The sequence below is a fragment of the Ischnura elegans genome, chromosome 1 (genome assembly GCF_921293095.1).
Source record: "Ischnura elegans chromosome 1, ioIscEleg1.1, whole genome shotgun sequence".
In the NCBI taxonomy this organism is placed as follows: Eukaryota; Metazoa; Arthropoda; class Insecta; order Odonata; family Coenagrionidae; genus Ischnura; species Ischnura elegans.
In genome coordinates, this window is record NC_060246.1 from 18516136 (window position 1) to 18539266 (window position 23131).

General features: G+C 36.6%; 2 protein-coding genes across 3 annotated transcripts in view; one reads left to right on the top strand and one right to left on the bottom strand.

Annotated features, from left to right (window-relative positions):
- The first annotated feature begins 1087 nt into the window (after nt 1-1087).
- LOC124156500 lies at nt 1088-22582 on the top strand. Of its 2 annotated transcripts, XM_046531077.1 has the most exons (13): nt 1088-1365; nt 1437-1497; nt 1576-1705; nt 2566-2818; nt 4484-4645; nt 9619-9865; nt 9958-10050; nt 12015-12094; nt 13590-13749; nt 15062-15395; nt 16716-16831; nt 17740-17834; nt 22075-22582. In XM_046531077.1, exons 1-12 carry the CDS (start codon nt 1231-1233, stop codon nt 17814-17816), a joined length of 1848 nt encoding a protein of 615 aa, XP_046387033.1. In that variant the 5' UTR covers nt 1088-1230; the 3' UTR covers nt 17817-17834; nt 22075-22582. The 2 variants fall into 2 exon arrangements, with proteins under 2 accessions (XP_046387033.1, XP_046387042.1); XM_046531086.1 differs by lacking the exon at nt 22075-22582 and having other exon boundaries at nt 17740-18042.
- The window catches only part of LOC124156777 (matrix metalloproteinase-17-like), a 30159-nt gene continuing 28122 nt past the window's right edge, over nt 21095-23131 (bottom strand). The window contains exon 12 of the mRNA XM_046531329.1: nt 21095-21501. Coding sequence (XP_046387285.1) covers nt 21374-21501 — 128 coding nt within the window. The 3' untranslated portion in view covers nt 21095-21373. The remainder of the gene's footprint in view (nt 21502-23131) is intronic.

Genomic DNA, 23131 nt, shown 5'->3' on the forward strand with positions numbered 1-23131 from the left:
GAACTTGAATCATATCTATATCTAGGGTAATTTTTTCACAATAGAGTGGTTTCTTATTATTTTTCTATTGTCTAAATCAAAAGATTATTGCTCCTGGAGTACATATTTCTCGCTTTTAGATTTTTAAATGACGATATCTATTTTTTGTGATTAAATGAAAAGTGAAAATTTTCAAGAGCACGAAAATGCGATGGCTAAGAATGAATGCTGGGAAAAGCCTGTGTGACGTCTGGCTGCTGCTGTGTGAGGCCACCTGGGTGCGAGGCTATGAATGCCGCTACGATGCAGACTGCTTGCTGCCGAGCATGGCGGTAGCGTAGAGTAACCTGCTAGTAGGTAGCGCTTGGCTTAAATAAGGATTATTACTACCCTATCAAACAAAGGAAACTTTCCCGACCATAGAAAATTAAGGCTCTTTTGAATTGAAAAATTGGGGCTATTAAATCAGGCTTCTGTAACATTGAATTATTGCCAGTTGTAGATTTCATAAATGACTTGGCATTTGGTTAAATGATTCTGACGAAAGAAATTTGAAATAGGAAAGAAATTGAATGTTATGATATCTTATTCCGCTAAAATACCATAACACCAGTGGCGGATACAGATAGAGGGCGCCCCCCCTCTCCCCCTTGTGGGGCCGTTCGTATTGTCAAACATTGCAGAACCACAATTTTTACTTTTTTATATCAAAAGATAGCATTGTCTTGTATTTTTACATAATCACTTTCATTAAAACTTCTTAAATTTTGCATGTGACTCGATTATTTTTTATTACGATAAAAGTAAACGTAACTCAAGGTAGTTTTTTCACCCTCCACTGCCCCTTGAGTTTTTTCTGTATCCGCTACTGGGTAAAACGGAAGTAAAACAATGCATAAGGGCCTTCACCACTCCAGCTCGAATTTACCGCGGTTTACTTAGTAGTGTCAATAAACATCCTTATTTTATTATAAAACTTTTCAGCTCTCATCATTAGTGAAATAAAAAATTCAAAAATGAATAAATTATTAACTAAAATAGTGATTTAATTAGGTTTGTTTACATAATATATAAAAACACTTTTATTTTGAGTTATATATTATTTTCCTTCGCACGGAGCGCGGGAATTCACGATCTTGTCGTCTACGTTTTGTTATGAATCGCAAATGTATTCGCAAGTGGTGGAATTCCGGAGGTTGTGTCTGTTAAAGAATAGATTTCTGTGACTACATTGATTGGCGAAAAAGCAAGATGGAATTGAATCAGCTAGCCAAATTGAAATCCATATGCTGTCGGGAAAATGTCAAAATGGATGTTATTAAGGCACCGCGATACATAGCTCCATTCGCAATAGATTGTGAAGATATCATCCTTGTCCGGAAAGAGGTCCTTTGATTTGTAAATTTATTTTGATTACCTTTTAGTTAGAAGTTGTGGCTTATGATTTGTATTCTCAGGGATCCATGCCTGCTCCATTTACGCCCCTGTTAAAAGTCAAGGAAGATAACCAAGAGGATGGTATGTATCATAGAGAATTTAAATTAACTTTCAATAAGACTACTATGGATCTTAATTTTAAGCTTTGTTTCCTTGCAGAGTTTGATATAACGGGATCACCATTGCGTACATCCATGGATGACAGCCTGTTAAACTGTTCCATGCCCCAGGGCCAAGTGAATGTGAACGAATATTATAACCATGCACCATTATCAGTCGATCATGCTAGGTGAGTCATTTTTTAAAAAAACCTTCGTGTGTACGCTGTGCCAGGAAACCATTGTCCATTCTGAAACTGGTAACTGATTCCCTTTTCGGTTTCTGAACGAGCAAATGTTTGTTTTTCTGCAATGTTATTAGTGTGCTTTTCTCATCCTTGCCGATGCTTTGGTTTTCATAGGTGGGATAGTCTTCCATATGTCTATAGCCGGCCTTTCATCGACAGAGAAATGTCTGAAGTTCCTCCCGAGGCACTCTTGGGTACTTCATTCTAGATATATAACTCACTGCTATTAAGTGTGCTTGGATTTATTGTTCTAATAATCAAGATTCGTTGTACTCCATTTCTTTTTTGGGTCTACCTTAATTTTTCTACGACTCTCTTACCCCTCTCCTTCTAATAAGCTTGCCGTAACCCCCATTGTTTCTTTATTTGCTGACAAGGGATGCATCAAGTTAACTTGAACGTCTGCTATGGCAGAGAAGACAATGAGGGGTGGAAAAAACTTTCATTTCCGTAAATTATGAACATTATAAGAAGCAAAGGTAAAATTTTGGATCATGTGTGTTTTCCAATAATTTGCGTTGCCTCTCTTCATAATTTTCCCAGATAATTTAGAGTTTAAGGAATCTTGGAATTGGTATTGCTTTTCAACATCAATTCTGTTACCAACCTCTAGAACAGGTGGAGCCGAGAACCAAAGTGACCCATCTCTACGTTAATTTTTTTATCAATCGTTCTTTTGTCACTTAGAATGTTCACATATTCCGGTAATTGAGTGCGTTTTTTTGAAGTGTCAGACTCAATTTAATTTGAATGTGTGGTATAGTATTGTATTCCTCAGCTGATTTTCATTCCTTGTCACACAGGAGGGTGGTCAACCTGTTTGCATTGTCTGGCAATCCATCTTTTGAAGAGAGCGAGCTTCCCATTTGGGTGCTCAGTGATGCTTGTGATGTGAGTCGCGCGGTACTTGTGATGATGTGGAGAAGGGACGATGGCTGGGTAACACGTGGCACTGCGGTTTTGGAACCCTCTCAATTGATCCTGCAGAATATGAACCCCTCCTTGGACTACATGCTTAAAGGACACCTGAGGGTAGCAGGGGGTGATAAGGGTGACGTGAGTTGGTTTTGAATTTATTTCATGTGTGCTTGTCAAATGCAATCAGCATTCATTGATTCTTATCAGCATTTCTCAGTGCATGATTTTCTAATTGCAAGAATAGCACAGTGGAGGCTGTTTTCATCTTGAGCCTCTTGATGTATCAAAATAGGGTTGTATTTAGGAAGAGAGTCATTTGCCTGTATGTAATGATCGCTTGGGTCACCCTGATGAGGATGGAAGGTTTTTCCATTCTTTCCCTTCTGCCCCTATTCTTCCCCAAAAGGTGCTATTAAGCTCCTTCACCTTTTCGCTACTAATGACGAAAATATGCAGGAGGACGTTTCTTGATCAGGGAGACGAAAGCTGCAAATTTTCATCGGAGATTATTCTACACAAGCAATGGAATGCACAAAATATACGTTTCCTTGCTCTCCCCTTTTTATGACAGTCACGGGCTCGCGAAGTCTTAGTTTCGGGACCCAAAAAAGCGGGACTTATGCCGTTCTCTCGAAATCCGGGAGCAGGTACCCGGACCCATTGGCTTATGTTACCCCTCTTTGTGGTCAGGGACCACGGTCATTCAGTTGTTCATTCAGTCAGTTTTCGAAATAAATATTTGTCTCAAAAAATATAAACTAAGAATTGAATACTTTGTCTTTCGAGTAGCATTTACAATTTTTAAACGAAATTCTACAATAAATATTAACTTATATCTCAATTTCAGTATAAACATCAACATTGTTGCTGCATTAAATGCGTTATTATTGACGATAGAGCTTTGTTCAAAATTTGACAATCCTCTGAATAAAATGAGGAATTCAATTCAGTCTGCAATTTGCATGCAAGCAACAATTATCCACACAGATAATTCATATATGTAAACTAAGCATGAATGTCCGCGAACCAACACCGCTTGTATGGTTATAAACCCCGAAAAGAGGGAGCCAAACTATTCTTGGGGTCCGAGATAATGCAGAGTTGGGTGGAAACTATGAAGGGTCGAAAAACGTTGGTGCTGAGAGTGTGTGATTATCCGTGAGACCCTTCTTAACAAATGTCCTGCAAAGATGCTCCATACGGAGAGGACGGAAAAGTCTCTTGGGGCTCAGTCCAGCAGTCATGCTAAGGAGAGAACTCCATTTGTATGGATAGGCAGGTTGAAGATAATGCCGATTGTTGCAATCAAATTCTCAATTTAATTCTTCACACTCTGAACAGTAACACTGGTGCTCTTAGGCTTTGGAAGGCATTCATTATATGTTTTCAAGCATGGGGATTTTTTTTTGCAAGTTGAAAGGAAAGAGGTCCTATGACCTTGATAGAAATGGAACCTAATAGGCTCCATGGGTAATGGATGTCTATCTCTCGAGTCCACTTTTTTATTACCTTGGGGATTACTTTAAGTACCTAATCCGAATAAAAAGAGAAAGGATGGTTGATGATATAGGTACATAATTTAATAGGTCCCTGGTTATGTTTGAATGATATATGTATGTACTTAATTTGCAGAGTTAATGGACTCAGATGAATATAGTTGAGGTTTTTGTACAAATATAATTTCATATCATCCTTATTTTGGACTTTCATAAATTAACGATGCATGTAATTCCAGAATTGATTGAAATCATAATTTATAATCATGCTATATATTTTAATTATTGTTTGCAATTTCCCTCTCAGGTTAGTTATCAGGCCAATGCGTGCTATAATTGCAACAAAAACGATGTTTCCGGAGTGGTAGATGAGTTTGGCAACAGTGGCGCCTCCCTCAAAATGCACTTATCCTGGAAGAGACCTCACACTCACTTCAGTTTTCCTCCGTACGATGCCGTCTCCCATTTGGTAAGTCATTTTATCTTCATTCATTAATTTTCCCCTGATTGATTGTGTTCATTTATTTATGCACCTACACAAATTGCATCCATGTAGCTGGATAATGATGGTTTGTGTGGATGATGGAGAATGAATTTTTCTTGTCTTATCATTTCCTCGCTTTGGATTATGGCTTTTATTTGGCCTTACTTGCTCATCTGCTGTAATTGGGTGGTTGTTCAATTTTGTTTTCATTATGGCATGTGATGTGAAAGTACATATTGTTAAACAGCAAGGTCATTCTTGTTTGTATCTAATCAGGGAATACTACGTCAGTCTTATTTTTCATGAGAATTATTTGAAAATTCTTAATTTTTTATGAGCAATCGTAGGGATATTAGTGAATAATTAAATGTATCCTCAGAGGTTTCAAATTTTATTTTTTTATTTTTTATATTATTCGAGAAACTTAAATGTTTTAAATGTGCTCTTATAAAACATTAGTAATTATTAATGAAAGGTAGCTCAGTGATACCTCAAGATACATGTTTAATTCGTTCCGTAACCTTGCTCACATGTCTATTTGCTCGAATCTCATAGCAATTTTCCCCATTGTTCAATTGAAATGCCATTAATTCGTTCCAGCTAGAGATGGGTCGAATAGCAGATTTCTCGAATTCGAATATCGAATTCGAATATTAAATCATAGCTCGAATATTCGAATACCTCGAATTTCGAATACCTCGAATACTAAATGATGAATGCTGGAATGTTTGACTCGGTTGCCTATGCAGCAGGCAACACAAGATTTAGGGGAGTAATTTTGATTTCCTTAAAATGATTCGAACAGGAATTTAGCTGATTAATGAATAATTTAATTTTATGGAAACAATTGGGCATATAATTAATTCAACTAACATCGCTTTACCCCCACTCCTGCTGCCAAGTGCTAGCTGACAATCTGAGGCATTTTGCAAAATACAAGCTCTTTTCCACCGGATTTTCTTCAATTATTTTCAGTCCATCTTTGGGAGTTCTCACGAGATAAGAAGATGAATTGGAATTGCTATCAGGGAGAAACCAAATATTCTGAGAAAATATCCTTTTGTCTGTGACTGTAACAATAAAGATTTATAGCACCACTCATAAATTGTAACTTGATATATGTTTTCGGAAAAAAATACCGCATCAACTTCCGAGAAGCTCTGCTGCTCATATCGAGTTTCGCCAGAATGCTAAGTCTCCGACGTGTTTTGACATTTATTTCTTTGCGTAAAATGCTTAAATAAACTCAGAAATACGTCGTGTTTGGTCTTATTCTTTTTGAAATTACGCGCACATTACTAATATTTCAATTCAATAAAGGTGTAACATCAATTGACGAAAGTCATTCTTAGACACCCTTTGTGCTAATAGTTGACTCATGCAGCGGTTGACCTCCACAGAAATGGGGAACTTCGAAGCTGGTAGGAAAATAAAAGGTCAGTGGGGGAGGAAAGGGAGGGCCCGAAACACGTTTCTATTGTTCTCGCGTATTTTTTCGAAGCTAAGGTCTTCGTAATATGATCCCTGCGCGAGCTGTGACCTTTTTTTTATTTTGGAGAAGAGGAAAGCCTCAGAGGGGGGGCTAGTGCTGAATGGAGAGGGATACCGGACCTTGGGAAATGCGCTAATGTAAGTATCTCACGGTACTCACACAGCAGTTGACCTCCAGAAATGGGGAACTTCGAAGCAGGTAGCCAGAAAAAGGTCAGTGGGTGAGAAAAGGGGGGAGGGCGTGAAACACGTTTTTATTGTTCTCGTAACTCGATATTTTTTTCGAAGCAGGGGTCTTCGTAATGCGATCCCTGCGCGAGCTGGGACCTTTTGTTTGATTTCGGAGAAGAGGAAAGCGTCAGAGTGGTTGAGGCGAGTGTTGAATGGAGGGGGATAGAGGATCGTGGGAAATGCCCTAAGGTTGCTATCCCACGGCACTGAGTTTCTCCTGGTGGGGGGAATCGGGGATTTTCGGATTTTTTCACCCGACTATTTTCGGTTCCCCTCGTCGAACACTTTTCACCGCTAAAATCCACGAATTTGATGCAATTCGTCAGCTTGCGTAAAACGGCGCTGCGAGCACTAAATGACTACAGTTCTCTACATTTTTTCGAGTCACTACCAACGACGTGCGTGCGACAGTGTATGACGCGAAATTCAAAGTATTCGAGGCGGTACTTTTCGCATAACTATTCGAAATCTCGAATATCGAATACTTTCTAGTATTCGAGGTATTCGAGTATTCGCGGATACTATTCGCACATCTCTAGTTCCAGCCGCAAAAATGCTACACCAATTGTTTTTGTTACGTGTTCATGAGTAAGAAAAATGTTTTTCTAAATGACAAATTTATATTAAAACACAATAAAATAGAATTTAAAGGAAAAAAAAGTGTGCAAAAAATCCACAGAGAAAAAATCTTTCGCTTTGACCAGGATTCGAACCCGAAGATTTCCGATCGAGTGCTTTAGCCAGTTAAGCTACCCAAACTTTCATCACATAGAGGCGGTAGCTCTTGACTAATTTAAGAATACTGGGACTAGCCATGGTAATGTATTTACGGTGTAACTGGCTAAAGCACTCAACTGGAAATCAGGGTAATCGGGGGATCCAGGTTCGAATCCTGGTTATGGCGAATGATTTTTTTCTCTCTGGAATTTTTGCACAATTTGTGCATTGTGTGTGACTCCATAAAGATATCACTGTGGCTAGTCCTGGTACTTAGAATTAAAAAAAAATTGTTATAACGTGTATAAAAAGTTTTATAAAAGGGTATTTGTATTTTGGTTGCTTGTATGCAACTTACACTCAACTTAAATGCTACTTAATGCATAATTTTTGTCACTTCTTTTCTCTTCACTGGTCTTTGCCTTTTTCACTGAATCGATCTCGAATTTCGCTCACGTGACAGCTTATATGTCAAGTATCAAATTTTTTTATAATAATCCAGTAGACGTAAACCCTTTTCTTTCTGCTAAAGTACATCTGGACCAACTCCAGGCCCAGCAAGTTTATAAAATAGGGTGGTTTCCTATTATTTTTTTATTGCTTTAATCGAAAGATTATTACTCCTGGAGTACGTATTTCACGCTTTTAGATTTTTAAATGAAAACATCTATTTTTCGCGATTAAATGAAAAGTGAAAATTTTCAAGCGCGCGAAAACGCGACGCTTAAGTATGAATGCCGGGAAATATCTCCGTACGTCGTATTTGTGGTTCCCCCTCCCGCCCGGTGAGGTGACCTTGAGGCGAGGCTTAGCGCTGATACGTCGCAGGATGCTAGCGGATAGCTGAGTACCTTGCTGAATGGTAGCGCTTGGCTTAAAAAAGGTTTATTAATACCTTATCAAACGAAGTAAACTTTCCGAACTTAGCCAGTTTTAATACAGTGCAACCTCGATATAACGACACCCCACGGTGCACTAATAAACACTCGTTATAGCGAATTGTCGCTTTACCGGAGGTGGAGCAAATAATAGCCAATATACCTCTTGCGAACAGATATACAGGAACAGGAGTGGTGCGGCGACAGATAAACATCTATCTGATAAACGTAAGCATAAATCCAGACGAAAGGCGATGTTTTTTTGCATCACTAAATTTCCTTACTCAAACAACGACTAACTATTCGAACAATTTATAAACGCCACACTGAATAAAAATCATGCAAAGCATTGTTTCGTCAATCATTATATTTATCGAAAGACAGTTTACGACATAAATTTGAGACTGAGCACTCCATTAACTTCATTTCTAACAGATCGCTAGCAATTACAGAGGTTAAGGAGTCTTGATGAAAGTCTTCCGGCGGTGAAACCCTCGCTATGGCGAGAGCCAACACCGAAAGGGTCTCGTTAAAACGAATATTTTAACACGCTCATTATAGGGTCAATTGACGGTGCATCGGCTATCTCTCGTAATAGCGGGGTGTCGCTATAGCCCGTACTCGCTTTAACGAGGTTCCACTGTAGGTGATTATTAAGACATGTTTCCCTGAGCTCTGTGCCTCATGCATGCATTGGTAACCTCAGACGATGTATAACTCCTATCCTCTCGTGTAGAAACTAGGTCCCTGTGACGTCATGCGGAGTGGAATCGCATGGGCGCCAATCTGGCCTTTTTCAAATGAGGATAAAATTTGACCCTTGCCATTCGTCTAAACCGGTATTTCAAAAACCAAATAATTTGTGTATTATGAATACACTAATGGTGAGTAACGAGTCGCAATCAATGCCTTTCGTTTTCTTTGGTGAAGGAAACTACCCTATTCCTTGTGTGTGTGTCTATGTGGGAAAATCAATGTCAGGCATGGCTTCTTCAGTGGCCCAGAGAAATTAGAAGCACAGCGGGACCAAGTTCAAGCTAACATTTAAAGCTCAGTTGCAGCTATCCATACCTTCTCCAGGGATGGCCTCATCATTTATAATGAAAAGATTGGATATTAGCCAAAAGCTTAATTTTATGCCACTAATTCAAGAAGCAATCATGGAAGAAATGAGTGCATAAATTGAATGGAGATGATGGAGATTATTCATTCTCCTGATAAAAATTCTATGTGATGCATTTAAAATTGGCAAGGTAGATTTGGTGTGTTGGGTCATGCTAAAGGAGGTTGGTCAGGGCTCACACTAAATCTTTTTTAATCTGTTGTAGCTCTCCAATGGAAAACTGAGACTTTTCTCAGTATTTGGAAAAAGAGATGTTTGAGGTGTCTATTTTGGGATAAAATTTGTTAATTTTCCCACTCTTTTCTCATTTTTACCCTTCTTTCCTCACCTTTTTGGCTAAAATTGCCCTTTTTTTTCATTTTTCTGTATCAAAAATTTTTTAGAATATCTTGTTTCCTGTGGATTTCCTTGAAAAATCGTGCACATGTGTGCCTATAAATGGCTGTGGAGGAACCTAGGTAAACCTTTGAATCTTTCTTCTCTTTGATTTAATATTTAATTAAATGCGTTTTTGGCAGGAAGCAAATGTCACAGTTGGCTGTGAGGGCGGTGCATTGTGGCAGGACATAGAGAAGCTTCAGGAGATCATTGGCTTAATGGACAGCTGCCCGGCAGCCCGGGAGAATCAGCTCCTCATGTCAATGGCCACGGTGAACCTCACGGTAATGGCTTCATCTGCTCGCAACCAAGTGCACGCATACATTTGCACAGGAAAACTACCTTCATCGCTGTGCTCTGCTAAGCCACCCACTATGCCAAAGTTGGGTAAGTTGGCTGAAAATGCCTAGTAGGATGTTGGGGGAGGGTTGCAATGTGTGTCAGAGTGTCAAATTGCTGTAAATTGTGCTTGTTCACAGGAATTGGACATGTGCTCGATATATACGAGGAAGTTGCTGAAGGGAGAAGGGCCAACACAGACGTAGCAGAAGTTCTGTGGGAAATTTTAAAAGGTAAGAGACATATATGTGTAGCTTTTAAATGTGTTTGATGTATTGCCAGTGATCAACTTAATAGATTGTGTGATTAATTTGTGCCTGATATGTGAACAGTAGCAAATTTTAAATGACGTGAGAAAATGTAGGGCTGGAGATTGAAGCAAGTGATGAACCTGTGGTTTTCTGTGAAATTGCCATGTAAATAAGAGATAATAAATAGAGTCCTGTGCATTGCAACTTATGTAAATAATTGCGGACATGATTTTTGGTTTTGAAAATTGATGGTTCGCTACAATTGTCATCATAATCATAATCTTATCTCGATTAAAATTGAAATCATTTTGAATTTTGGGGTGTAACTTGAGATATCTACAGCTAGTTGGTGGGAGTGCGTCTGCTCTCATTCACAGCATACTTACCTCTACTAAGCAGACCTTGAAGTTCTTGATCAAAATCATAATAATTTATTGAACCAGCTGATCTATTTACATATTCATTGCCATTCTATTATTTTATTGCTTCTTTGTGTATTTAAATGTAATTTAACCGCAAAACCTAACCATTTATTTTACTGGAACTTAATTTGATTTATAAAATCACTGTTCAATTATCTGTTCATAAAATGAATAACTGAAATGGATATGAGTTCTGCAAATATTTATCTTTTTATGAAGTAGATATGAGAAGTGTATGGTAGACAATAGACAGTAGATTTATTTGAAAAAAAATTTTACATGGAAAATGAAGTTCACTTAGGAAAAAATACCAATTTAATATGTTACCGTCTGAAACCCAAGAAAGCCCTAAATGAAACCAAAAAAACACGCTAAGCTGGGTTATTTGTAAAAAAAAACTTGATTTTTGCCAAACCTGTTTAATGTGCCTCTAAGCAGTAACCTGCCATGTTGCATGGGTGAGAGGAAAATGGTAATTTCTAACCTGAGGTAGCCAATCATGTTTTGGTGCTGTGTCAAAAAATTTGGTCTCTGCAGCATCATGCATATTTCTCCATTTTGTCATTTCAAGGGATTAATTTATATTTTTCTTTTTACATCCCTTGCCCTGTATTTTTGTGTTGTGACTCTACCTGTGTTTACAAACTGTGAAGTTTGGTTCATGGGCTAAAATTTTTTAATGAGCAGATTATGTTTCATTTTGATTTTGCGATCACTGATCACCATTTGAAGTACAGCTGACTCCCGATTATCCGGCTGCAGTATATCTGTGTTGCAGATTATCCGCGCATGATTTTTCACTCTCGCTCAATATTTAAGCAACATTTATAAAAAAATAAATCTGACTCAAAATCACAGGAACTACTGCATTTGAATGCTAGGATGCACCGGGCTTATTATTTCCATTAGAATTTAATAAAATTTCCATTTCCCCATCGTAAAACGGAAGCGATAGCGTGCTAGCTGCATTCACTCCGTGTTCCTGTTTTTCAAGCCTCGCGGTGAGCGATCACGGATACACATCCTGCAGAAGTTGCAACCTGGGCAACTTGTGCGAGATGCAACTATGTGGCGTGGTGCCTGAAAGCGTGGTTTCCAATGTCGCACTGTGGTTTTGAAGCATTCGTGCAAACCACTACTCAGTATCCGTGATCACGTGGTTTTCTAATTGAGGTCTTGTATGTAGCCGTAATAATATGAGTAAAACCTTATCGCCTTTAAAAAGATCGCGGTCTGACGAAGAAACCTCTCAATGAGTCTGGGAAGCACTCTAAAATAACAGAATAAATAATAACATACTGTTTGTTTTATGTAAATTATGAACATTTAAAGACATTTAACTGAAATTTTGGATTATCCGTGTTTTCTGATTATTCTCTGCCGTCTCTCCCCATCATTAGCCCGGATAATCGGGAGTGTACTGTATACTAATGCACGGGATTAATCAGTGGCTGCTTTATTTTTCGATCCTAAATGCTTGAGATGGCTATTTCCTCTCCCAATATGCTATGATTGTCTTTATAGGCTGCAATGATCTTGTGGATTTGAATTCCTGTTTCAAATTGATAATACGTGAATCAGCTTCTGGGAGATTTACGCCAAAGGTAAGGTGAAAGACATCCTTTTTGTCCCAACCCATATTACATTGCTGTCTACCTGAGAGGGCACTGTGCCTTCTTATATACATATGTGTATGAGTTCTTGAAATAAGGTTCACTTTATGAAATGAGGCAAGAATTTATGGTCAATAGTTGGGCATAACCAATTGGAGTTAGGAGCCTCGGGTGAGGAGTGAAGCATAGGTGGACAGTGGAGCATTGTATTTCAATTGAGTAGCCATCATGGCAGTGAAAAATATGAGGCCTATCCAGAAAGTAAATTCCTCATAAAAATATAGTTAACATTTCCTAAGGACACATTTTGTTATTTTAAAATGGCATGAACTCATGGTCCCAAGGCCCAAGTGTGTATATACCCAAAATTTGATATTTTGAGTCTGGAGAAACTCCATCCCAATGAAAAACGTGAAAGTAAAGTCTATTTGGGCTAAAATTTTGTTTTTTGTGACTTTATCTTCTAGCATTAATGAGATATGTGTGCCCTGAAATGCGTTACACTTCCCAGAGTGACTCTACTTGTAATGAGTCTTCAAGTCATAAATGATTGCGTAAAGAGAAGTGTGAAACTATGACGAGATTTTAAGTCTGTTATAAAGAAGGTGGAGAACGTTCAATATTTGCAGCTGTCAATTTGAATAATTCAAGCTCTGGTTTTTAAACTTCTCACTCTGGCCACAATTTCTGTTTTGTCAAGGTTGACTGCCCACTTAGCAGCTCTTTGGAGTTTGGCCACCTTATTTTCTGCCCCAGTTGAAGTTGCAAGTTTGACTTTGAATTTTGTCGACCCCGTTGACTTGTTGTTGCCTCTAAACCATAAGCCTTAATTAAGAGTTATTTAATCTACTCCATCGGGAGATAAGTCATCCGTATCTAGAATTTTCTAAGGATATTTCTTATTCTGTCCATTTTTCATTCCGTGTAAGGCGGAAAGGCTTTCTTCTGGTCCTGGATATTATTTCTTGAGGAATTGAAGGATTCTGTGGTGTCGTTTCAGCCTTAATTTTTCTGTGGGACCTTATAGAATGTCCGAGGATGACTTCGTCCAACCCATTTTTCCTTAGAATGGCCTCAAATTTTCACCTTTCATATTGAAAGTCGTTTTTGTAGCTTATTGCGGAGGAATTGTGGATTGAAGTGTTGACTTCTTCATTTATTTACTTGTTTCAAAATGATATATGTATTTAGGGTGTAATAATAAGTAAGGGGATGTTCTAATATTGCATAAGGCCTTTTTTAATCATTTGTATCTCCTCCATTCCCCAAGCAAACATTTGTAGCAACATTTTATGCATTGCTATTTCAGTGGATTAGTATTTGTATTGTGAAATTCTTCAGTACCTATAGTTTTAGCTTTGAATTTCATCAATGCCATGACACTGAATTGGAAGTATAACAATGTCATTTTTTCAATTTATCCAATTTTAGTGATGAATGAGCGTAATTTCTAAAGTTTTCTCTTTTCCTCACATGGAATCAATAGATACTGCCAGACAACAAAACATCCGTTTCAAAAATCATCAAAGGAGCCCAAGAGATTTTGCAGTCCTTAAGCCTGACACTAAAAGGCAATGAAGCATTGCGTTTTCTCTGGGAACTTGGCTATCTCAAGTTACAGAGGGACTATAGGCATCTATTCCAGGGTAAGTTTTCCTTCAGCAGTTCATTTTTACTGAAGCACTTTGTAGTATGCTTGCCATAGGATTCAAATACATATTTTAAAAAATGCCTCTTTCCACTTTATTGTTATAAGTTGAAGTGGTTGACTTCAAATGTCCCCGAAGGAAGGAGTATATTTTTTTCAATTTTAAGGAAAACTGCATGACTTTTGGGTGAAATTTTTTATCCATTTAAGTTAGCCACAGAGAAAGGAGAGAGCAATTTTAAAAATGTGTGTCAACAAGAAAACTTGGATGCCTACTCTTTGCTTATTACATTCCAAAGAACAAAAGTGCCAAAATATTATCAGTGAATAATTTAAAGCAGTACATATTCTCTAAATATTTGTAGCAAATTTATTGCACCTTATTGGGTTGGATACCTTAGCTTAGGTTGATTGGAATTCTATTGTCAACTTATGATTTTGATTGTTGTATTTCTGAATATTTCCATAAAGGTTTTAAAATTGATCGAAACACAAAAAGTTTTATTTTGACAAAACTACTGCATTAGTTCTCTTCTCTATTAATTTTTCATGAGATAGATGGCCTTTTGTGGTAAAAATGTCTAGTATGTACTTATATATACCTAATAGTGAAATAGCAATTCTTTCTAAAACTTAAAAATTATTGAATAAATGTGTGAAATAGAACCCAAGGTTATGCTGTTGAATTATGATTTTCCATTAATCAGTAAGTAAATTTTCCTTTCTCTCCCAGGCAACTAAATAAGGTGTCTAGTCGCTTTTATTGGCCACACAATATGTACTATGTGCTTAATGTTGACTGAAATTTGCTGGATTTTGTTATTTTCTAAAAAAAAGGTTCTTTGTGGAAATAGAAGGACTGTTGTGAGATATTTTTAGTATTTTTCTGTTGATTGCATTGAAAATATGCAACTTTTTGAGTACTATTAGGATTCAATGATAGAAGAAGAGATTTTTTTACCCACGCTTACTGCCATGCCTGTTGCATGCAGGCAAAATTTAATTGCCGCCGATGATTATGAGCTGCCAGTGAAACATTTGCCATGCAATTCATTGTGCCAACCACAACTCATTTTGCTCTCAACAGTGTCATCTCAACTTCCCACACATACACATAAAATGCATTCTACATGCTTAGACTATATCTGTCTAATCTTTGTTTGAGTGGAGGAATTTGTCCATGGTTACTTTAGTGGGTATGAATGGAGATACAATACATCCATGTGGATGTTGCCATTAATTTTTGTGCTCATAGTGTTTAGGAAGGGAGGTAATGTGTTTCATTCCTTTGTGCTTTTTCTCTTGCATAGCATTGGAGTTGAAGTCCCCAGAACTGCATGAAGCCTTCAAATGCCTGAGAGCATCTGCTGAGGTGAGGCAGAGGGATGAAGGCGTTGAGAATCTGGTGGCTGTCCACTCATTTGTTGAGATGCTGATGGTGCTCAAGTCGCAGCTGAACCTCGACAATGAGTCGTTGTCTTTGCTTGTGAAGTCTGCCCTCCCGCAGCTTATCTCTCCAGCCCTTGATTTTGCTAAGCGTTCGTCGAAGAGCGCTCTGGACAATAGTTTCATGGAAGCGAGTTCTCAGAAGATAACCTTCTCCATCCCTGTTCGTACCAAAATATCCATTCCATTGATTAAAGGGTAAGTTAGTGTAATCCTGACCATAACTGCCAATATATTGCCTATTTAGAGTTCTGTCTCAAACATTTATTCTCGTAAGGGTCTTTTGGGATCCTCCTGGGTTTAAAAACTCCATTTCTGCTGACGTTTCAAGTCCCGAGTCAGAACTCAAAATGGTGGCGGAAATGAAGTTTTCAAGCTGTGGAAGGAACCCCAAGACGAGTTCACCAGGAGAGCATCAAATGTTATTTCATTTACTCCCATATTTTTTTACTTTCCAAAATTCAGTGCTGGTGTAATAATTTTGAAAATAACTTTGGCATTGTAGAAATATATTTTGTTTTTTATATTCAAAACTTTGGTTTTACTTGAGTTTCTATGCAGTTTGGCATTGATGGTCTTTGTATTCAGAGGGCAATTATTCAGAAATTCATATCTTGGAGCTTTTCTCCCTTAAGAAGCAAGTCTATTCAGACACACACACACAAAATATTCTTCAAATCCCTTTGAACCCTTCCATTGGTCATTTCATGACCTTCTGAAATGTGGAATACGCTATGTTGAAAGCAGTTTTGAACCCTCTCTTCTCAATCCCAGAAACTCAACCTTTTATATGTTGAACATTTTATACTCTGCAGAAACTCTTAGCTGTCATATTGAAAAGGAAAGATATTGAGTCTGTGATGTGAACATTCTGTCATTATCACTTCAGTGAAGATGGCAAAATTTTCCTGCATTTCAAAAAAATGCTGGCTGTGAAATGATGAACGTTTATATGTATTATAGTTATAGTGAGTACAAAAAAAATTTACCCAAATTCCAAGAATTGATTTGTATTGCTTGCATAATTAAGCTAAATTGGCTAAGAATTACAGAATCACTCTTTAAAATAATGCATTTATAATTTCTTGACATTTCTATTTTTCCTTTACAAAGTTGATTGAATTTTGAAAATGTTAAACTTATGTCAAATTCCAATTTTTAATCTAAAGAAATTGAGTTGCTTAGCTCTATGTTGTTTACGATTGAAAGATAAATCTTTAATGGGATTACAACTGGAGAAATTGTAAAAAATGCATGAAACTGGTAGATATGACATAATTTTGGATGCATTTTAAGTGAGTGCATTTTTCCTATTTTCTAAATTATGGTATTTTTTTGGCTTTGAGCTGGATTTATATGGTTGAACTTTCAATTGATGTAAAGTAATGGTCGCTGTGGTTTGATTTACATTTGTTAAGTTTAATTATTCAAATGCTATGATACTGTAGCAGCTTTTTTGTGATTTCATAGTTTTAATAATGAACTGTAACTTTGCATTCCTTTAAAATCCTTTTACAGATGTAACCCTGAGTCATGGAGTTTTGGCTTGTACACAGTGAAGCCTAAAAATAAAGTTGTGACTATATTTTATGAAAATAATGACAGCATATTCCCTCCAGATGTCAATGAGAAAGGTGGGATATTTTTATTTTTGTTTTTCATGTAATATGTAAGTTGCTATTGACTCACTGATGGATACGATCCAGACCAGTTACAGAGGAACTTGTGAGCTGAAATTTTATGCTTAACTGGGGGGCTGAAACTGAAATGAAGAAAAATTCCGTGAACGCCAACTCTTTTGTATTCGGGAGTTCTTAACCCATGCCAATTTTTTATGATAGACGAAGGTTTGATGATTTGTTTGGTGTGCTATCCTTTAATGACTGGAATCCAGAGAAATAAGTCTTCAAATATGAACTTCAACTGGCCACCCTAACCACCTAATTGACAAAATCATGGAAATTTCCTCTGACCTCTCCCAATTTGGCAGAGAAATAGGCACGTAGTTACTACTGACTGAATATGCTTCCCGGAAAAAACATAGAACGCCCCTTTTTCTCCCTACCCTCCCTTGCCAATACAGGTTAATTAAATAATGGCCATACAGTATTTTGACAATTTCAGTCTTATATGATGAATTGCTACATTTTGATATGGTAATTATCACTAAAAGGTACAAATTCCTATGACCTATGTCTAAGTCAGATTATGCTATGGCAGTTAGGCGTCTGTGAAAAGAACCTTCAAATGGAGAAATTTTACGAAAACCTTTGTATTTAGAAGTCATAGCCTTAGTCCTAGAGCCTTCCCATGTGTGATACACTGATTTAATCTTGCTGTCTTATGTCACCCTAATGTATAGGAATGTGCAGTCCTTCATTGCTAATGTGTCTCACAAAAATAATGAAGTTAACAAACCTTTAGGCCTTCACAAATATTGTATGTTGCAAAACTTTTGGCTAAATGATGTTAATTTGCTCTAGTATTTACTTTTTTATGCATCATTCCATTACTCTTTATTTGATTTTTTTTCTAATTACAGGTGATGGAACTGGATCCAAGGAAAATACTGTTGTCAAGTTCACCATGCTTAGTGACCATTTATTTCATAGAGGCTGAATTTCTCTCTCTGAATTTGTAAGTATCTACATATGGGATATGTGAGCTAGATCCAATTTGGAATCCATTAATTCAAGCGTAATTCATGGTGTGATTTAGTATGTATGTACTGTATGTATGTTTGTGTATTATTAAATCTTGCATGTCTTCCTCCATAAACTTTGGACCACAGTTTGTGAATATTTTCAATTTTTCAATAAATATATTTACATTTGTGTTATTAGGAGTTTGTGGTTTGTGTATTGGACTTTTATTTTATTAGGGATGTGCGAGTACTCGAAAATTTGAGTCAAGTCGAGAAGTTAGTACTCGACTCGAATTAAACAAGCATCGCATAGCAAAAGCATGCAAGATGCTTTAAAATCTTGAGAAGTCTTAAAAATTGCTTGGTCGAGCTATTAGGCATATCCAGAAATTAAGTAAAGCACCATTCCTTTCTATTGCCAATGCAGCTCTCTGTCATTGTTCTGCAACTATGCGCTAGGCCTCTGGGTTCGTTGTCTAGAATTTACATTATTTTAATTTTTGTTTCAATGTAAATTTTTTAAAAGATTCCTCCAACTGTGAGATCTATTCTGTAATTCGGTTTTTGAAAACTTATAAATAATTAAAATAAACATGATGGTAATTTTAATGATCTTAGTGTGCTTATAAAATGTTTTCATAATTTGATGCCTCTGATTGGAAAAATTTATCAGCCTAAATTATTTACTGCTCTTGAATTCTGTATGAGCTTACTTCCCTGCAAGCCGCATCAGTAGGCATTTACCAGCCGTTTAGGGCACTAGCCATTTTTTTTATGTTAAACATGCAGAAAAATTGTAACTGGAAAATTAACTCTAACAATAAGCATAGCAATCCCAATCACCATGGCAACAAGCATTTGTTATGACTTAATGAAACAAAGCGAGTTCTTTTTAAGTAGGTCTTGCTTATTTGTGTTGTTGCAGTTGAAAGAACATGATTTTAAACATTTGTCTTAATATAAAATTTAGAGAAGCTATTGATTAAAATATGGACAAGAGTAAATTGGAGCTGAAGGGGTGTCCAAAGTTTTGTGAATAATTTACATTTTTCCATTATCATGTACGACAAATTGCTTACTTGGCCTTTGCCAGGGAGGTCTAGAGAGGGATGTAGGGCAAAATTGGGTGCAAAAATCGAATGTCCATGACTGCAGCTCGTGAGCATCAGGCACAGCGTGTTGGGGGAGTACTCAGCCTTATTGGACACTGAAATATTTTATCCCTTCAAAACAGTCCTTAGGGTATAAAAAAAAGTGAACTTTGGCTCTCAAGGGCTGTAAATGTCCTCATGCGATCATTAAAATTGTCACTTGGTGTACTTGAGAAAATTATTGGTTATGAAAGAAATGGCTATGGAGAAAATGATATTATTTATAAAAAATAAATATATGTACATGTATAGTGCCCTTGAGCAACCTCTTAAATGTAAACAATCGACTTAATTTTTGCAAATTGTTGACTCTAGAGACCAACTGGTTACTGTCAAATAGTGCAGTAAAAATATGTAAGTTGCAACTTCACTTGTAATACATACAATTGCGACGGCTATACGACACAATGGGTATCATATTTTGTACTTGTCATAAGAAGGCTACAGCATATAATCAAGCAAATAACATGGGAGAGAGTAAAGTAAATGTTGATTACGAGCATGTAACAATTACTACGTAAGTAACAATTCCTCTTTTGCCATAAGGAGTAAGTTACAAATACATACATACAGGGGCACAGCCAGGAATGAAGGCTGAGGGGGTGGTTTAGGTGTAACTAATACCGGGGTGTGTGGGGGTATGGAATACCCACCAGGATAAGTGGTAGCTGGGAGATTAATAAATTGTGGAATTTTAAGATAAATGGTTTAAAATGGTGAGTTTTATGGCTTTCCCCTATGAAAAAATTGTATAAACCTGTTTCAAAATTTTATACAATTTATACAATTGCCATGGTAATTGTATAAATTGTATAAAATTTTGAAACAGGTTTATACAATTTTTTCATAGGGGTTCTGAGGGATATTTTATTAATACTTACACTATTATATTAGTAATATCAATCCAATTAAGTAAAATAGATTAAAATTTAAAATTTCTCTGAGCTCTGGGAGTGTGGTTTATCCCCCAAAACTCCCCCTCGCTGCACCACTGCATACATATATTACTTTCATAAAAGTTAATCATTGCAAGTACAAATTTCTGCAGAAGTAATCGTTACAAGTAATTCAATTACTTTTACTTGATTACTTACCAACACTGCTGATTCTTCTTCCCATAGAACATTTTAAGAGGTTGAAATAAAAAATATGTTAAAAATTGACAAATGAGCCACATCTTTTGAACTTTTTTCTCTATTATTGCTTCATCGAGTGGAGGAAAAGAAACGTGTTGGAATAATAATATGGTGTCTTTATTTTTTGTCTGTCTAGTGTAGTCTGGAGCTTGATACAAGACCTGATGATATAATGTATCACCTAATATGTTTACATAATTCCTCTGAACTTCCCAAAGAGGCACTCTATTGAATCTTATCAAATTATGTTTATATATGTTAATTAATTTCCTCCTTCTTTGAGGGCTGGCAATTTTAGTCCTATGTGTGTTCATTGATAATGACTCACTCATAGTTCAATTGAACTTAATTCATTTACTTAATGGAAATGTTGAGAATTAATGCTGTGTAGTGCACTTCTAGACAAAGCAGTTTGTGATACCACTCCCTGTTTCAAGCATCATCATAGTTTTCAGGAGTTGTGATTATTCAGAGGCAACTAGTATTGTTAGTGCAATGATAAACATTTGTTCAGGATTGCTCAAGGAAAACAATAATTTGATTTTCAGTGAGCTAACGACGTGGTAATGCTAATCAGACTTCTGTCATTATCTTGTTACAGAAAGCCACAGCTCGAGTGTTTTCAATAAAATCCTTAGGGTTGTAAAAATTAAGGGTATTAATTGAGTTAATATATTTATGATTATGCTGCTCAGAGGTGTGGGTTTTCCCCTCCCCGTTCCAGTAGAGATAAATTTGCCGGCCTCGGTGGCGGTGGGTTTAAATCCTCGCCTGCTAATCTGTAGGTCGTGGGTTGAATCCTGCCTGGGTAGGTGATCCCTAACCAGGGCATGGATGTTTGTGTTGTGCTTTGTTAATGTTGAAAACCCGTTATAAAGGCCGCAATGTGCTGTTTTAGGGGGAAGAGGGAAATAAATAAATTTACCGGAATCATTTTTTTGTAAAAGGAGGTTGAAGCAAGAGGTGAAAATAATACATTTTATTAAAGGTACATCAAAAATTTTTTACTTGACAATCTTTATTAATCTTTTACATTCATTTGCCTAAAAACCAACTATCACTGTACAAATAAAGTGATGATCAGATAGTTGAACTGGATGGATAACTAATAAAAATTCAACTAAAAAATAAACTCAACAAAAGTTCTTAAGCGCGTACATATCACAAATCCGCATGTAACTATAGAAAATAGTTTTTTTCTGAGTGTACTAATGGTTTCATTTAAATTTTGAGGCCTTGGATGATTTAATCCTCTTCTTCATGTGGACAGTCAAACCATGCGTTGGATGTTGTGAGAGGAAACCCATCTTCTGTTTTGATTAGAATATTATCAAACCGCCAAAATTGAGAACCTTTGAAAAAATATGATGCACCTGCGAAATATTGAAGTAGGGAGATTAGATTATAGTTGGTATAAAATCGTTTCAGGCTTAATTTTGTGGAATAATGCTATATCCATGATTAAAGCACAAATGGTAATATCCACACTATTTTATTTATTACTTAACCGACCATGGTTTTGACACTTTGTGTAATTTTCAAGGCCTTGACCTTGAAAATGACACCAAGTGTAGAAACCATGGTCGGTTAAGTGATAAAATAGTGTGGATATTACCATTTGTGCTTTAATCATGGATATAGATTATAGTTGTTGGTGTCGCTAAATATCACCCTGAAGTGCATGCTTGCGCCATCTTTTTTCCTCTTAAATTTTAGGTCATTCTTAAATTCATGGAGAAGTGTTGTGGTGGAAATACTTTCTTGGTCAATCAATCAATCTTTGCATGAAAATGCAGTGAAAACCTTTAATGCATTATAACTTTCCAATTAACCTTATCAGTGCTTAGGCACATTGTTGCTTCATTTCTTTGGTGGCATTACCCGAATGTACATGAGTAAATGAGCTAAGAGCTAATGGCATTTTTATTCTTCGTACTGTGTTGCAGCTTGCGTCTCTGATTTCATGCATCCTGAAGGCAATGGGACTGAGTTCATATGCTCTGCTGCAGTGCAAGTTTCAACCCCAATGGAACAGACTTCACATCACATGTCTCTGCTGCTGGTGTTGGCCACCATCTCTTGGGAAATGCTCATAGTGGAAGACTTCATGGAGTATGCGGGAATTCATGGAAAGTTCATTCACATTTGTTGTTAACACCTATCTGTGCTTTTGTAAAGATTTTGTTTAAAGTCACCTCTGTTGCTGATGTGTAAATAAGTGGAGTGATGTGCTTTAAGACTCAATGAATGTATCTTTCAGGGATTCTATTGCATAAGGGAATCATCATTATATTTGTCCTTCGTGTACATTGTATTGCAAATAAATTTTTTTTTTATAAAATACGGTGTAAATTTTCTTGAAAAACTCTGTTTCTGGGTAGCTCTTTGAATCCAATGAAGCAGTGTAAAGGACCCTTGAAGAATATTTTCTCAACGTGTAAGACTTTCACTTCTGGGAAGTGAATGATGTTAGAAAAATGCTGGACCAAGCACATTAAATTCAAGGGAGACAACACAAAAAAAAATAAAATCATTTTTTTAACTGTAAGTTTAACTGAGGCCAAGAACTCTTCACCTTACTCTCATGCTTCGCATGAAGTCTATTATTTTTTACCCTAATTTTGTGTGATGTGGTCCCTGCACAATATTATTGGGTTATTATGAAATCCTGAAATTCAATTCAGATGTGTGCTAATGGGATTTTCATGAAGATTTGCATTTATCATTACACTGCAGTGATGGATGATTTTTAACAATATTTTTGGCCACATCCCACCGCATGGAGTACAGTATTGCTACAAAATTGTGGTGAATTCTAGTATTGGTGGTTTATCCATACATATTTTAAATGGAAAGGAAAATTGGTCATCTTGTACTAATTTTTACTTTCACTAATAAGGTAAGAAATGTGTTGATAGGAGGTTTCCCAGTAATAGGTATTATGCATACTTTCATAGACAATTAGATTGTCAATGAAAAAATATTACTCTCACTCTATTAGTA

Excerpts from the sequence above, each read along its gene's own strand:
- LOC124156500 (XM_046531077.1), top strand. The coding sequence starts at position 1,231 with ATGGAATTGAATCAGCTAGCCAAATTGAAATCCATATGCTGTCGGGAA. Across the intron at positions 1,498-1,575 it reads GGAAGATAACCAAGAGGATG|AGTTTGATATAACGGGATCA; the intron begins GTATGTATCATA and ends GTTTCCTTGCAG. Across the intron at positions 13,750-15,061 it reads CTATAGGCATCTATTCCAGG|CATTGGAGTTGAAGTCCCCA; the intron begins GTAAGTTTTCCT and ends TCTCTTGCATAG.